The 18017-nt window shown below is 37.9% G+C and overlaps 1 protein-coding gene across 1 annotated transcript; it reads left to right on the top strand.

Annotated features, from left to right (window-relative positions):
- Window positions 1–1760: 1760 nt before the first annotated feature.
- On the top strand, window positions 1761–17816 carry FANCB (FA complementation group B; the record flags this gene model as incomplete). The annotated part of the gene is made up of 8 exons (XM_082681480.1): window positions 1761–2714; window positions 5889–6041; window positions 7102–7188; window positions 12530–12658; window positions 15019–15185; window positions 15852–16294; window positions 16415–16652; window positions 17402–17816. Exons 1-8 carry the CDS (start codon window positions 1782–1784, stop codon window positions 17814–17816), a joined length of 2565 nt encoding a protein of 854 aa, XP_082537606.1. The 5' UTR covers window positions 1761–1781.
- Window positions 17817–18017: the final 201 nt, after the last annotated feature.

The following is an 18017-nucleotide window of genomic DNA, read 5'->3' as shown; positions in this document are numbered from 1 at the left end:
TTATATTAAAAGAACAAAACCTAAGCCTTTGGAGTTTGCTTCTCATTTGAAAGAGGAAAACAATATTACTTCCTTGTACATGACCTAGTTTTCATTTATTTCTAAAGTACTTTATTTTCCTGGTTTAAGTGATCCACAAATAAGAGAAAAGAGAGAGTATGAGTTAGAGTTACTTATAGTGAGTGACGAGAGACATTTCAGCATTCACAGACCATTAAGTATGCAACTATTCTGATGTTTCTAAGATTAGGTACTGTATGAACCAGAGCCAGCCATGATGATGAGAATGATAGTAGCTAGCCTTTATTAGCACTTTCTACGTGCCAGCTTCTATTTCAAGTGAGTTATATTAGCTAACTCCAGCACCTTGTGGGGTAGATACTGTTACTACACCCCATTACATAGATGTGGATGTGAGGCATAAAGGGCTTAAGAAACTTGCCATAGATCACACATCTAGTACAAGGCAGGCCCAACACTCAGAGGGTGTTCTAAAGGTGCACGGTTCTTAGCATATGCTGAGCATTTGGTAACTGTTACAGGAGTGACTCAGCATATATAGCCACTGGATAAAGAGACATCAACATCTTTTTCTTACATGTTTTCTTACATGTGTTCAGTGGAGGGGGTGTTCCTTTGTTATGTGTTCTACTTTACTAATTCTCTCAAGTTGCCTTTCTTAACCAGTGTTCAGAGTAAGGGAATGTGTGCCAGGACAGTGTAGTGGTTAAAAGTGTAGGTTCAGGAGGCATTGGGCCCCTCTTCCAAATCTAGTGCCATTGCTGATTAGCTTTGTAAGCTTGGAAGAATTTTCTGACCTTTGTTAGACTACGGTTTTCTTGTTTATAAGATGGGATAATAAGAATACTTACTTTAAAAGAGTAGTTGTGAGCCTTAAGTGAAATAATGCATGTATTGTACCTGGCATATAATAAGCGTGAATAATTGATAGCTATTATTTAATTCTTGTGTTCATTATAACAATGATACTCTATTTTAATCCTCTGTTTTATAGAGGATCCTCTATTTTATAGATCCTCCATAATCTCTATTTTCTTCTACTTTGAATGAGGATAGTGACTTCTTTAGGGTGTAAAACTGCACTGTTTTTGCAAAGTAAGATTTAAGATTTATTTCTGTTACGCTTATGGAGATTTTTTTAAAGCCATGTTACAGCATCTCCTGTTTTTCTTTCTGGGCTTTCATTTTGGCCATCGAGTCCGTTCGAACTCCTTTCTCAGGGAAGCAGGAACCCAAGCGCCTGGTCTGTGGGAGTGCTCTAATTTGAATCCTTGACTGACTGAGTTGTCATTGTAGAGGGACTCAGGCCGACAGGGAGAAACCAGATTAGGTTGGTAGGTTTGAGAGACAGAAGTAGAACCCTTAAGAAATTCCCTGAGCCAGAGAGAATGTGTGCAGTTCCTTATAATAGAGCACCCACACCTTTTAATAGGTGCTGTTAACACATTCGGTTATCTTTTGTGGTGTGGTTATTTGCATTCTTTGCAAACTGTGTTTTTTAACGGCTGTACAGAAATAACATTTGGGATACAGTTTTTTGATAAGTGTGACGTTGTTAAAATAGCATAAAAAGCTTAAAAATGTCAAAGTTTATAGTTACCTATGTGATGGTTCTCTAACAAAAACATGTGTTTTCTTTTCAGCTCTGCCTACTGGATGGCAGTTTCCCTCATTTCATTTTTAGGTTTAGAAGCATCAACTGGAATCGATTTACATTTGAAAATTGGACTTGATACTGTGGCTTTACTAGCAAACAAGCAATGTCATCTAATGAACAAGAAAGGCTCTTCTGTTATAATGGAGAAGTCCTTGTTTTTCGTTTGTCTAAAGGAAATTTTGTAGATGAAGGGCCTACAAAAACAACTGTGTTACATGTCCGAAGAATGGTATTTGACAGAGGAACAGGAGTATTTGTTCAGAAATCCACTGGATCCTTCAGCATAAAAGAAGAATACTCTCATTTAAGAATTATGGGTTGCGACTGTGTTTCAGATTTCAGAACTGGAATTAATCTGCCTTATATTATGATACAGTGCATTAAAAAGAGTAACGTTTTCAGATATTTTCTACTATTTCTTCACAGTACCAATAAATTTGAAAAGCGTTTGAGTTTTAGCCTACACTGTGAGTTGAAGGACAGCATAAGGGTCCTTAATGGCCCTTTAGTTTTATGGAGACATATCCAAACATTCTTTTATATCTCTTCCCAAACTGGCAAAGTTGTTACTATGTCCATTAAGTTTTCCTCTATTGAGTGGGCAGGGGAGATTGAAAATGTAGGTATGGTTTTGTTAGGACGAAAGAGATGTAACTTATCTGAGGAAGGATGTACCCCACAGCCTTCAAAATCAGATTATGCAACTTGGAATACTCAATTTTGTGTATACTCGCTCGAAAGGGAAGAAGTAATAAGTGATACATACATTATCCCTCCTGTTTATACCAGTGTGATAACATGTGTGCATGTCTGTGCAACTGAGATTGTCAACAACCGGTTAAGAATGTCGCTGATTGCTCTTACTCAAAAGAATCAGCTGATTTCATTCCAAGATGGGACTCCTAAAAGTGTGTGCCAGCTTCCATTTGGAGATCCTTGTGCAGTTCAACTTATGGATTCAGGTGGAGGAGACCTCCTTTTCGTCATATCCTTTAGGGCCAGTGATGCTTGTGCTGTTTGGGAAAAGAACTTTCAGGTATGGTACCTTTTTTTTTTAAAGAAGATGTTGGGGGTAGGAGTTTATTAATTAATTAATTTATTTTTGCTGTGTTGGGTCTTCATTTCTGTGCGAGGGCTTTCTCTAGTTGTGGCAAGCGGGGGCCACTCTTCATCGCGGTGCACGGGCCTCTCACTATCGCGGCCTTTCTTGTTGCGGAGCACAGGCTCCAGACGCGCAGGCTCAGTAGTTGTGGCTCACGGGCCTAGTTGCTCCGCGGCATGTGGGATCCTCCCAGACCAGGGCTCGAACCCGCGTTGCCTGCATTAGCAGGCAGATTCTCAACCACTGCGCCACCAGGGAAGCCCCAGGTATGGTACTTTTAATCATTCAGTTGGCATAGTCTTAGACCTACTAAGCATCCCTGTGCTTCATAGGGTTCATCCTGGAGTCTTATTATCCAAATCAATTTTTAGTGCTGCACTAAAAAGAAAATCATATATGTTACATCAGTCCTTTTTCTTAAAATTATCTGAATATTACTTGATAAGGATTTTGCCTTGCGATTTTGAGTCACAAAACCCTTGAGTTTTGGGGAATACATAAATACATAACTACAATTATTATCTATTTATTTGTCTTTTACTATAACTTTTTAATTTTCATAAGTTGGTAATAATTGGCTTTGTATTTTTACTTAGAATAAGATCATAAACCTTTCTAGAAAACTCAAATCAGTTGTTGAGCTTTTTTTATTTTTATCTATTTATTTTTTTTGCGGTACGCCGGCCTCTCACTGTTGTGGCCTCTCCCGTTGCGGAGCACAGGCTCCGGACGCTCAGGCTCAGCGGCCATGGCTCACGGGCCCAGCCGCTCCGCGGCATGTGGGATCTTCCCGGACCAGGGCACGAACCCGTGTCCCCTGCATCGGCAGGCGGACTCCCAACCACTGCGCCACCAGGGAAGCCCAGTTGTTGAGCTTTTTAAAAGTTGGTCATTATCGTTTTAAAGTTAAAATGAAATCTAGAGGAATTCCTTGAAATCTATCATTGTTCCTTTAGAGACAAATAATTGTTCTCCAGAGAAAAGTGATGGGTTAATTTTTCTAAAAACCATTGCTTAGAGAATGTTACATTTTGAAACTCAGAGTTGTCCTTTGAGCAAGCATTCACATTTTATCTACATGTAGTCATGTCTTTTAACGTAAGGTTGGGAAATTGCTTTAAAATACTCACTGGTATTGAGCATTCAATAACAAGTAAAAAGGTGCAGAAAATGAAAAGGAAGTTGGAGGATTGTAACTGTGCGTCTCCGATAATATTTCTCTGACCCTGGTGTTTTGTTAACATTGCGTCCTCCTGGCTTAAGATGTTTATCAGCACATTCATTTATGTGATATGAAGTGTTTATAGTTTAAGATCTTCCAAAGTAGTTTTTTTTAATACATTATACAATCTTTTAAGTTCCTGTGCTGCTTTGGGAAAAAAAGCAGATACTGCCTTACTTGATGTGCCCTGTCCATTTAATTAGAAGCTCAATTAAATTTTCTATCACAGGACTTCCCTGGTGGTCCAGTGGGTAAGACTCCGTGCTCCCAATGCGAGGGGCCCGGGTTGGATCCCTGGTCAGGGAACTAGATCCCGCATGCTGCAACTAAAGATACCACATGCCACAACTAAGAAATTGTCTCTGCAAGTTTTGACAAGTATTCTATGTAGCAGGCATTTCAAAATTGAGATCATTGTCAGGTATATGTGAAACAGATAGTGGTGTGTTGTAGATAGAAAGAGGCTAATATATTCTAGAGGTGCGATGTCTTATACGGTAGCCACTAGCCGCAGGTGGTGATTCAACATTTGAAATGTGGCTGGTGTGAATTAGAACATGCTGTCCATGTCAAATACACACCAGATTTCAAAGGCTTAGTAAAAAATGGAAATAAAATATCTCTTTAATAATTTTTATTGATTATATTGAATTGAAATAATATTTTAGATAGATTAAATAAGTTTCACCTTTTTACTGCTACTAGAGAACTTTCTTTTATTGGCTACTGGAAAATTTAAAGTTATATATGTGCCTTGCATTTGTGGCTCACGTATATTTCTTTTGGATGACGCTATTCTAGAGCTAGAGATTGCAGGAGTGTGTGTGCATGCATGCGTGCACAGCTCTATGGTGTTTGCGTGCTGAGCACATTCTTATTACCAGTGTCTCTTCACGTGGTTCATTATAGTCCATGCTATTCATGGTGGGGCAGTGGGAGGAAGGGAGGATATGAGTTTACAGCTTTCTCCCTGCATGAGTGAAAAATCACTGCTTTGGAATTAACCTTATAGGGGAAAGATTGATATTTCATTATATAGATTGAGAGTCTTATGTTCTTGCTGTAATGCAGGCTACCCTCCACCTAGAGGATGATGTATCCATGCGGGATTCTAAGTGGGAGTTTCAGCTTTTCTGCCTGAGGGAAAAGGGATTTCTGATCCCCATGGTGTTAGTTTTCTAGGGAACCAATCTGGAAGCTTTCAGCTTTATGGATCTTTAAGAAGTTGTCTTCTGTTTTAAACTTGGGGTCTCACGTTCTTGTATAAACCTAAGAAATCATTTCATTAGGCTAGGATGATTCTAGGTGCCCTACTATTAGGATCCCTCCCCTTCTGTGCCCCTCATAATGACTGTTCTGTCCTACCAGAGTTTAGGGTATTAATTAATTTTATATGGACTCTTAAACGTTATTCTGCTTTGAGAGCTCTTAAAGTGTTTGCTAGTACCGTCTAGTTACCTAATGCCACTGAATTCCTTGTTTAATTGGTTTGATCATAAATACATATCCACTAAGGCTTATGGGAGTGAGGGTCATCCTTAAATTAACCGGTTAGAGAAAGAATCTTCACTAGAGTTAGTCATGAGAAGTGTTAGAATTTATAAATTATAAAATTTTAATATACAAATCAGGAACGTGACAGTCCCTGGACAGATGTTGATAAAGAAATGTCAGTACCTTGCTATTTATAAATTGATGACTGCTTATGTCTTCTCATCTCCCAATATCTTTATTTTAGTTTAGTTTTCAGTGTTTACCCTACCATTTTCATGGCTTGTTTGTAAGACTGAAGATGACAAATTAGAGCTACGTGCAACAAAAGGATTTAGCTTACTTCACATCTGATTTTTTTCTTTCTCTATTCCTTCTTTAACACTCTCTTTCAGGTTGCTGCTAAGTGGGAGAAAGTTAGCTCAGTACTGATAGATGACTTTCTTGGAACTGGAACTGAACAAGTACTGCTACTTTTTAAGGACCCCTTGAATTCAGATTGCCTCAGTTCCTTTAAAATAACAGACCTGGACAACTTAAACTATTCAGTAAGTTCTGTTTACTTTTTATGCATTACTTAAGAATATTTTAGAAAATTTGAGCACTTTAAAGCTTTTGACTTACCCTTTAAATATTTTTGATTTCATACTTAAAGTAAGCTTTTAGAACTTTAAAAATACATACATTGAATCTTTTAAATAGTACATTGACTCTTCTTTCAACAAATGTTATACAAATTGACTTTTTAAAAATATTTATTTTTATACAGCAGGTTCTTATTAGTTATCTATTTTATACATATTAGTGTAGGTGTTTTTGTTATAAATTTGGAATATAGTATATCTGGTATTCACTCAAGTGACAAATACTGTAAATTAACTATCGTTGCTTCTGAAAAGCACATTTTATACCAATAAACATGATAATATTGGATTAATTAAGGAACAAAATAAAGCGAAACTGCTTTACTAAAAGAAGTAACAGTTCATAATATCTTAAGATTTTGAGCATAAGGAAAATAATACTCTGGAAGTTTCAGATCTATATAAAACATCTCTGAGCCTCAGGGTTTTTTTTTTTCTGTTTTCTTTTTCCATTAGTAAAATGAGGATAATTCGTATTTTCTCTAGTTATGGGATTTTATAAAAGCCTAGTAAGCTGATACTTTTTTTTTTTTTTTTGCGGTACACGGGCCTCTCACTGCTGTGGCCTCTCCTGTTGCGGAGCACAGGCTCCGGACGCGCAGGCTCAGTGGCCATGGCTCACGGGCCCAGCCGCTCCGCGGCATGTGGGCTCTTCCCAGACCGGGGCACGAACCCGTGTCCCCTGCATTGGCAGGCGGACTCTCAACCACTGCGCCACCAGGGAAGCCCAAGCTGATACTTTTTGAAGCAGTATACAAATGTTAGGTGGGTGGTAATAGTGGAAATAATAAGTTTTTTTCTAGTTATGAGAAGATGAGGGGGAAAATATGTATCTTGTCTTTTATATAACAATGTGTATTGTGGCACACTGCCTTTTGGATAAACTTTAATTGTATTTTGTTAATCTTAAGAATTTTCAGTTTCTTTCAAAATTTCAGTTTTAGTGTATTGTTTTATTTATTAGAGTGAATCATTGGATTACAATGAAGATGACTTATTTGACGGCAAAGAGAATTATTTGGTGGTTCCACCTCTGGAAAGAAGATTGAAAGTTAGTGTCTTTGCTTTCTGCTTTTGCTTTTTTGGATTAGTGCTGTTCTAAATGAAGGAAAGAACATTGAAAGAAAGGTCCTTACAGTATAAGAAGCTGAGTGATTGGGAGGGAAAAATATGGTACAGGTATCCCCTGCTTTTTGAAAGTTCGCCTTATGCCACTTTGCTTTATGCCACTTTGCTTTTACGAAAGACCTGCGTTAGCACCTGTTTTTGCTAACAGAAAGAAATCCAAAGAGGACTTTCACTTTTATGAGAAAAGGCGAAAGCGAAAATAGCGTTCAGCGTTTGTTTTGCGATGAGCCGTTATACCTCACGTCCCGAGAAGCGAGAGTAACCCCGCCAAGCTCCTTCCTGGGGACTGAGTTCGGCATCTCAGCATCCAGCTGCCATAGCTTTGACCTGTGTCTGTGAGCACCCGTGCTTTATCTCCCATTTATTTTGTGCATCCCTTAGCAAGATGTGTCCTAAGGTAATTGCTTCTTTGCTTTACATCATTTCATAATGGCTTTCAAAAGGTTTCATAGGCATGCTCTACTTTTGGGTAGTGGGGAAACCTGTATTTCAAAGAATCTATTTCCTTTTTTGGTACCTCTGTAAAAGCTATTATGACATTACTTATAAATGTGTCATCTAAACATGATACCTTTTTGTCGTAAGATTATGTAAATTTAATAAGCCTTATAAGATAAAATAGAGACTGACTTTTGAAAACACATTCTTCCTAGTTTTTAGGATCAGCATACCATAACTCTTTTAAAGGAGCAGCAAATATGATGAATCATGATATGTTCTAAACATGATCAGTTTACCTTCAAGTTTTCCATACAAAGCTCTCTAAAAGTTTTTGATTTTTTCCCAAATGTACGAAGGTAACACACATTCCCTGTAAAATACTCAGACTATGCCAAGAAATATTCAAGAGATACTCACAATTACCTATGATTCCACTACTGTGATATAACCAGTTTTAACACTTTGACTTGCGTATTCTTGTTGATGTTTTTAATGAATATATACAAGTTTACATGGAAATGTGATTATAAGATGCCTGTTCTTATGTAACCTGCCTTTTTTCATTCATAAAAATTTTCCAATATACAGAAAATTCATAGAATAAAACAGTGATTATCTCTAGTCCCCATGTAGATTCAACTATTGTTACTTTATAAAAAATCACATTTGCCTCATCTGTTTCTGCTTGTGCGTATGTACATGTATTTGTACGTTTTTGCAGAACCATTTGAAAGTTGCACATCTTCTAATACTTCACTCCTATGTGTTTTAGCAGGAATCTCCTAAAAATAAAGACATTCTCCTATGTAACCCCGATACCATTATTCACTTAGAAAGTTAGTATAATAATCTCTTAATCTTATTTACTATTCAGTCCATATTCAAATGGCTTCAATTGCCACAAAAATGTTTTTATATGGCTGCTTTTTTCAGGATCCAATCAGTTTACACTTGCACTTGATTATTATATGTCTCATTGGTCTTTTCATCTAGAATTATGCCCTCTCCCCGTTTTGAAAAAAGTGACACTAATGAGGAGGCCAGGCCAGTTGTCCCTCCTTTCTGATTTGTCTGTTTCCTTGTGTTGTCATTTATCTTTTTCCTTTATCCCTGGCAAACTTTTTTGGTGAAGGGCCAGATAGTAAATATTTGTACTTTGCAGGCCCTTTAAAAGTTTTTATTGCAAGTATTTTAATATTAAAGTGAATTCAGTAAATGCTTAGTGAACACGTATTAGATGCGAATGTAAACAGTAGATAAATAAAACATAATGGACATAGAACCATAAAGGAAAAGGTTGATTACATTAAAAACTTCTTTGCTCCAAACAAAGTAAAATAAATAAAAAGGCAAATTATATAAAAAGAAATTGGAACATATTTGACAAAGGATTAATTTTCTTAATATAAATAGGCATTATTCTAAAACAGTATTGAGTTTTGGGGTTTTTTTTTGCGGTATGCGGGCCTCTCACTGTTGTGGCCTCTCCCGTTGCGGAGCACAGGCTCTGGACGCGCAGGCTCAGTGGCCATGGCTCACGGGCCCAGCCGCACCATGGCATGTGGGATCTTCCCAGACCAGGGCACGAACCCGTGTCCCCTGCATCGGCAGGTGGACTCTCAACCACTGCGCCACCAGGGAAGCCCTAAAACAGTATTGTTGAGTATGTAAAGTGGTCCAACCTCCTCAGAAGGAAACTTGTTATAGCTATTAAAATGTGAATTGCACATATCTTTTTACTGTTGCAGTTTCACTTCTAGAAATCTGTTCTAAACATATACTTATACATGTAAGCAAAGCTGATTTTACAGGAACGTTTAAGTAGTATTAATAAACAAAGTTCAATCAAAATCTAAATATCCATCATTAGGAGTATGGTAAATATGATATAACCGAACCATGGAATAGTGTGCAGCTGTCAGAAAGATTAAGGTACCTCTTTATACTGATTGTTAAATGATGCCAAAATAATTTAATTTATGAAAGCATGACTTTTAGAAATTCTACTTCTGGTAATATGTCATTTAATTTATTTGGATCAACTTTGATGATAAAAACAACTTAAAATGATAGATGAAATATGTTTTTAATATATTCTTAAAAGCTTCAAAAAGCTGAAAATATAAGAATAAATTAGCAGGCCAAACTCTAAAGGCTGGAACCCAGGGAGGCAAGCAGAACACTGATGCTACTATTGCCCTGGGAGCATTTGTATTTAACATAAAGCAAGAGTGCCCTAGTCACCTGGCAGAAACAACATAAAATGCTCTCTAGGAATACACATTTATCCTAGGTCTCTTCTGAATCTCACAAGTAATTTTTTAAAGAAAATGAGCCACCTACAGAATAACTAAGCACATGAAGAAACAAGGCATCATGATTAATTATTCACAGAAAATAACCATTTCTATAAACTAAAAATAAATTGAAATTTAAAAAAACAGATGAGTTTAACAGTTGACTCAGAGATGTGGAGCAAATAAGCAAACTAGACTGTTAAGAAAATTATCTAGAAGGTATCAACAGAGACAAAGAAGGAAAATATGAAAGAAACGGAGAGGGAAGGCAGGGATGTACGAGAAATAGCTGAGCGTCCATGTTGTTTCAAGTATCCACATGTTACCACTAGCTCTCAATGTGGCTCAAAACATTTCTAAGCGCTGGAAGGCCTTTTAGAGATGAACAAATCTACCCTCTCCGCCATTTTGCATACAAGGAAGCAGATGGAGAGCCAGAAATGTGAGGTGGCTTGCAGAGCTACAGCTAGAGTTCGGCTCACTGTTCTCTCCCCTATGCATTTTATTTTCCAGCCACTTGTTGGAAGGGATAAGGAGAGGCCAGGACCTTGGAGACACTTGTGCCTAGGTACAGGAATGTTCACAGCAGCATTGTTTGTAGTGCTCCACAGCTGGGCATAACCCAGCTGTCCATCAGCGGGAGGAAGGAGAGGGGAACTGGTGTAGTGAGCCGATGGGATGCTACAGAGCAGTGAAAGGCACGAGCTGCAGCTACTAGCGACAAATAGATGACTCGAAAAGCGATTACGTACAGAATGATTCCACTTATAAAAGTTCAGAAGCAGAACACACACACAGACTAAACATATTCTTTAGGAGTTCATATGATGATGGTAAAATGATGAAGATCAACAAGGAAGTTATCCTGAAAGGCCAGGGTAGTGTTGCCTCCGGCAGAGAGAGGTTCTCTATTGGGGAGGGCCCATGGGCTGCTCCTAAAGTGCTGCTTTTTTGACCTGGGTGTGATTCCAGGGGTATCTACTTCATCATTAGTCTATGAACTGCTTTTTTGTCTTGCAAACTCTTCTGCACGTATGAAAGAGATCACAATAAGAACAGGAAAGCAACATTCGGTGTCACGCAGTGCAGTGTGCTCCTCTGTTTGGTTTGGGTTAGGTCTTGTTTATGAGGAGGAGAATGAAAGCATACCTTAACATATACATGGGAAAGTTCTGGAAAGGTAAGCAATCTTTTGGCTGTGCAAATGGGATTGAGGGTCTAGGAAGGGAAGGTGAGATATCTTTTTATGTTGTTTAAATTTGTTATCATGGGCTTATTTTCATAATTTTATAACAAAACTTGTAACAACATAGAATATTTAAGAAGTCTAGTGACACACGATTTATTCCTGGAGTGGGGGTCATGTTGAAGAGAGTAGGGAAGAGAGACCACGGATAATTTCTGAGGGTGCCCTCATTGTCATTCTGCCCGTATAGCCTTCTCTTCCACTCCCTGCCCCTCCAGCAGCCTCACACTTGGCTCTCCACCCCAGACAGGTACATCTCACGGCCTCACAGTCGTGAGTTACTCGGCCAATGAATGATGGGACGTGCATGACGTGGAGCCCTCGGAGGTAGGCTAACAGATGAAGTTTTAAAACGTTAGGTAGACACTTGACGTGCTTTGTGCACCGAGGGAAGATAGAATTCAGTCTTTACTCTCCAACTTCTATTCATTGATAAAAGGAAAAAGAATTTATCTGCCTTAAAATGTAATTTAAAAGAAAGGCAAATACAGGCTGCATCTTGTTTTTTTTAGTCTAGAAGAACATGTTATATTAAAAGCTGAATTAATACTTAAACAGTCTCAGATATCCACCTGAAATGAAGCAGCTTCTAAATGTTCAGTGACGCGACTCTTTTTAAATTTTCAGGAGTAAAATATATTTCATGAATGTTTCATCCTTAGTGCTGAAATCTATTTATCTAGTATAATAAAAGGAACGGTTTGCTGTATGCCCAGTTCAGAGCCAGTTTTTACCCCCCGATAGTTAAGACTGGACCCGAGCACTGAGTTTATTTGCACAACAATTAACGTGTGACAGTTACATGTTACCGTTAAAATTTTGCTGTAAAGGTCATATGAACAGAGGATTTCAGGCAGTATCAAATCAAAGGTAAGCATTTCTGTTCATAATGATACGTCTTGCTTTTTGAAGCAGAAATTATTTCAACAAGCAAAACAGTTTTCTTGTTGGAGTAGGAGTGTTGGTAGGCCTTGCTTTTTATTAATATTGATTGGACTTATTCATATTGATTCATTACTTAACTCACTAGTGAAACAGATGCAAATACATTGGCATTCTCTCAATTTGATATGTAAACTATTATAATTATTTGCTGTGTTTATTTTCCTTTGTAATTAGAGACTCAAAATTTGTAGTTTTGCTCTGACACGTATTCTTTACTTGTCTATAGAAAAATGAATTAATAAGCAAATTTGGAGAAAATACTTACTGAATTATTGGTACGTTCGGTTTCATTTGAACTTATGTCTCTGGCAATGATTTTTCTTTATACTCTACAGGTTGGTTTGGTTTCTGTTCAGGAATTACAGCAGCATCTCTTGCTTAAGGAAAAAGTTATTTCAAAATCTTACAAGGCTTTAATGAACCTGTTTCAAAGGAAAGATGATAGTACATCAAGTGCAGAGGAGGTAAACTTGATCATGTGACCGTTTTATCATTTTATGAATTGAAAACCTATAAGCTATTGAAGAGTTCTTTAAATTAGAATATTGGAATATATTAGAAAATGCTGCACAATGGATCAAGAAGCAAAGTGGCAGGGATTCTGTAATGGTGGGCTTTTATGACATTGAAAACTATTTGGTTAAAAAGCCAATATTTTACCAATTTGCAAATTGTTCTGTAGGATATTAAAATCTCAGTTATCAGGAACCTCGGGGAACAAGTCCTTTTGTTTAAACAAGGTTTAAATATTAAACTGTTTTTTTTGTATAGTTTGAATAGAAATTACTCCTAAGTGAATTACAGTTAACCCTTGAACAACATGGGGGTCAGGGGCGCCGACCCTACACGCAGTGAAAATCCACAAGTAACTTTACTGTGGGCCATCTGTATCCCTGGTTCCCCATCTGCAGATTCAAGCAACTGGCGATCAAGTAGTACTGTAGTATCTACTATTGAAGAAAATCCACATATAAGTGGACCTGCGCAGTTCAAACTCCTTTTGTTCAAGGGGCAATTGTATATGTTTTCTGACTTCTTAAACAATATACTGAGTATTATTTTACCTTGTATTAATGGTGACATAATTCCATCATTAATATAATTATTCTTTTAGTCTGTTGCATGGTTCATTTCTAAGGATATTTATTCCTCTACTTAATGTCCCTAAATTGCTATGCTCTTCTAGTCCTCATATCTGCTTTTTATAATTTTACTCTAGTTTCCCTTGTGGTTGACCATCATAAGAACCTCTTCAGGTACCTTGCAGTTACTTGTGCCAGTATAGTAATGTAGAAAGTGAGCAAAAACTGCTTTGACTTCATAAAAAATAGGATTTATGCACATTCGTTCCCTACAGAGAAAGATAGCATAGCAGAGTTACAGATAAATCAAGAAAAGCTGGACATAGATACACTTGAAGTTGCATTTTCTTCCCTCAAATCACTTTAGTGCCTTGCTTTGACTCCCTTTAAGATTTACTGTTCTTGTAATGCTCTTTGCCTTGTGTCTGTATTTTGGTCTTAGCCATATGATCATTTTGCCCCAAAATATGATTCCATTAACGTAAAAAACAAAAGCACATCGTCTTGCATTTCTGTATTACTGTTCTCATCTCCTGGGAAACCTCATGCGAGTCCTTGTAGAAAGTCACTGTTCAAAGTCTTCCCATTTCCCTTCCCCACTTGACCCCGGTGATTTTGCCGGTGTTAGAAAAGGGGAAGAAATGTTACAAATTAGTGCATTGAAGCCACTGCGTGCAAGGCACTGTTTTGGGCCCTTTACATTGTTAACTTTAAGAGCAATTCTGGCAGGTAATAAAAATTTCTGCGGGTTTCAGGTGAACAGCCTGCCTCAAATCTCACAGCTACTGGCAGAAGTGTCAGATTCCTAGGAACATGTTTCATTCACTATAATGTAAGTGCCCATATCTTTTTTCAGTAATTACCACATAGAGGGGCAGTATAGAGTAATGGTTAATGTGCAACATGGGCTCTGGAAGCAGTTGCCTCTGGTTCAGATTCCAGCTCTGAGTCTTGCTAACTGGGTGACCGGGGGAGGTACCTAACCTCCCTGTGCCTCAAGTTTCCTTATCTGGAAAATGTAGATAATAATACTACCGACCTAGGGTACTAGAGTTATTGTGATGATTAAACAAATTGACGCATGAATGGCGTTCAGAACAGTGCCTAACATATAGCAAGCATTCAGTAAGGGTTGTGTATTATTATTATCATTACTCCTCCTCCTATTTCCATTTCTATTATAAATCCATATGTGTGCGGAAATAAGTGAGTGGCCTGGTCTTTAAGAAGAAAATTTTGGCATCAACTCTACTAGAATTTTTTTTAAATAAGGAAAAATAAAAGAAGAAAATTTTAGCAATAATCGATCAGCTGTCCTAAGATAGTTTAATCACTGTTATTCATACAAAAGTTTCCAGTTACAGTTTAGAGTTAGTCACTGCTAAAATAAAGATTGGATTGTTCTCAGCATGCCTTGAGCACATATTGTGAGATTATTTTTCAAAATGGACTCCAGGTTTACATCCCTGCTGGCTCTGTGTTGGGTACCCAGAGCCCTGTTTACAGTCAGGCCATGCTTCTTAATCCAAATAGATGGTTAATTATATGTTTTATAAGTTTTATTTTAGTGAATTATGTATAATCTATAATATATTATTGATGATAATTTATTTTTAAATATGTAAACCATAAGGCCCAGCCAAAAGCTGGTTTATATTATTTTTTTTAGTTTTGATACATTTGGCAGGTTTTTTTGTTGTTGTTTTTTTTTGTAATCAGTTATTTAAACATTTTTCCATAAGGAATGTCTTGCCACTCTTTGTGGCGAAGAAGAAAATCCTGTCTGTACCTTTGATGAAAAGTTATCAGATAATTTTCAAGATTCAGAACAGCTAGTAGAGAAGATATGGTATCGTGTAATAGAAGATAGCTTGGTTGTTGGAGTGAAAACCACATCTTCTTTGAAGGTGTAAGTAAATTCTAACATGATAACATTATCTTGATGCTCTACAACAGCACTGTCCAACAGAAATATAGTGCATGGAGGTATTTCATTCTAAATAACTACCAAAATCGACTCTTTTAAAAACTTAGTAGTTTTTTTTTCTTGTTTAAGAGGAAAGGAGAAAAATCTACCTCAAAAATAAAATACAGGCATTACTTTACCTTTCCTTTCTCCTAAAAAAATTACTTCCTTAAGTCCAGCATATTTATAATGTCTTTGCTTTCCTATTTCAAGAGAAGTGCTATTACAGAATCTTTAAAAATGTGTTTGGGCTTCCCTGGTGGCGCAGTGGTTGAGAGTCCGCCTGCCGATGCAGGGGACACAGGTTCGTGCCCCGGTCCGGGAAGATCCCACATGCCGCGGAGCGGCTGGGCCCGTGACCCATGGCCGCTGAGCCTGCGCGTCCGGAGCCTGTGCTCCGCAACGGGAGAGGCCACAACAGTGAGAGGCCCGCGTACCGAAAAAAAAAAAAATGTGTTTGGCTTTTACACTTAATTTTCTGATATATTTTACATTTGAAATGATGTTTCCTAGGAAAGCAGAGAATAAAACTTTTTGGTTGTTGTTTGTATGGCATTTAATCATCTGTTTGATTTTAAAGAATGAGCTTTTACTCTGTATTTTTTACAGGTCCCTGAATCATGTGACTTTATCGCTGTCAATGGATCAAGCCCCTAACTCCAGCTTTCTGCTCATTAAGTGTCAAAGTAGGGTGATCAAGTTGAGTAGGAAATCTTCCCCAGTACCAGGCTCAGTGCCATATGAAATAGGATCAGAGGTAAAAAAAATCAAGTTGAGTGTTGATAGTGAGGAAGAGGAAGAGAAAGAGGAAAGCGTTGTTTTTGTACAACCATCTGAGAAAGAGTATGTGCAGATGATTACTGCTGTAACATCTCTTTCACCACTTTTAGCATTCGGTAATTTTTGTTGCATTGTGCTGCTACAAATTAGAGAGAGAGAGAATGGTAACCGTTCTGCAACTCGTTATGTTCAGTGTGGCAGAATTGCTTTAAGTCTAGAAGATCTTTCAAGTGGGAAATACCTGCTGACATTTCCAAAGAAGAAACCTATAGGTAATTTTTGTGGGTCCTTTTTAATCATATACCTAATAGAATCAGAAAATTTTAAGAACTCCCTTTATGTGATAATGGGCAGAGTTTAATGACAGCACTTGTGACATGTTTTTGCCATAGAACACATGGAAGATCTCTTTGCGCTTCTCGCGGCCTGGCAGAGAGCTTGTTTTCAAATCATATCACCCAGCTATGCTCTGACTTCAATGAAGGTATGGCTCTTAGAACACATGGAATGTGAAGTTATCAAAGAATTTCCAGAAATTTGCTTTTGCAAAAGACCAGGAAGCTTCTATGGGACACTCTTCAACTGGAAACAAAGAACACCATTTGAAGGGATTTTAATAGTCTATTCCAGGTAATGCACATCAAATTGGAATTGGTCCAGGGAAGTGCGTGTGTGTGTGTGTGTGTGTGTGTGTGTGTGTGCGCGCGCCTGCGTGCGTGTGTGTGTGTGTGTGTGCGTGCGTGTGTGTGCGTGCCAACAGGGATCCCCGTGGTAGTGTTCTATACCACTGTGGGACATGTCCAGGTCATCGCCTGGTACAACGTGAATGAACAGGTGGTCTCATTTAGAAACTGAAGCCGTTTTGATTTTATGTTTGTTTTTGGCTTTTTGGTGGGGTTGATTAGGGCCTAATAATGACTTTAAGATTTCCCCTTACTGCTCCCCCACAGTGAAGTTTTAAAAATATAATTTTGATCTTATTACTCAGAAAAAGAACTTTAATCAGGAAGCAACCTGATTAATACTAACTGAGTTGGTTTAGGATATGTATACGGCTGTTCCTCTGTATCCATGGAGGATTGGTTCCAGGACCCCAGTGGACACAAAAATCCACGGATGCTCGAGTCCTAGAGGACGGCGTAGTATGGTCCGCCCTCCATACCCATGGGTTCCACATCTGCAATTCAACCAACCACGGGGCTGACCGTATTTGATTGCTACAGTCTGAATTATGTCAGTGACCACATGAATGCATTATTGGTTCTGATGATTACTAGAGAGTTTAGAAATGAATATTAATTGATTACTACAGTATGTTGTACATGACCATTTTTCACTGTCCTAAGTTGTGTAATATTGTGTTTGGTTTTTTATTCCAGGAATCAAACAGTTTTGTTCCAGTGCCTTCATAATCTCAGCAGTGTTCTCCCTATAAACAGTTTCTTCAAATATCTAAAATTAGGAAGTGAGGATTTCCTAATTGGTCATTTGGGATTAGCTTTGGAGAAGGAATTGGTTATCCTTGGTTCTTTTTCTTCTGCCTTAGTTAAGGTTGAAAGCAACTTGGTGCAGAGTTGTGAAGCAAGCAAAGAAAAGACTAGTGGTGATGTGGCTGCTTTATCAGACATAGAGGAAAGCATCCATGCCTACAGAAAAGAACTTCAGAGAGAAAAGAAGCAAAAGTTGGGGACGAACCTAAAAGTGAGTGGTGCCCTTTACAGAGAAATGACTTTGAAATTAGCTGAGGTTCAGCTGAAATCAGACCTTGCTGCCCAGAAAGTGACTGATTTATAATTACAATCTCGGCTTGGTTATATTTTAGAATATTTTTCCCTGCCAGAATGTTTTGGTCCTACTTGTTTTCATCTTACATTATATGCCTTCTCTGTAAAAGTAAAGATTGAGGCTTAGTGTAGAATCTTGAAGATGCACAAAATAGCATGCCTTAGAGCAGCACTTCTCACCTAGGCTCATTTTGCCTCCCAGGGGCGTTTG

Source organism: Grampus griseus (genome assembly GCF_964374135.1).
Source record: "Grampus griseus genome assembly, chromosome: X".
Classification (NCBI taxonomy): domain Eukaryota; kingdom Metazoa; phylum Chordata; class Mammalia; order Artiodactyla; family Delphinidae; genus Grampus; species Grampus griseus.
This window is presented reverse-complemented; position numbering and strand designations above follow the sequence as displayed.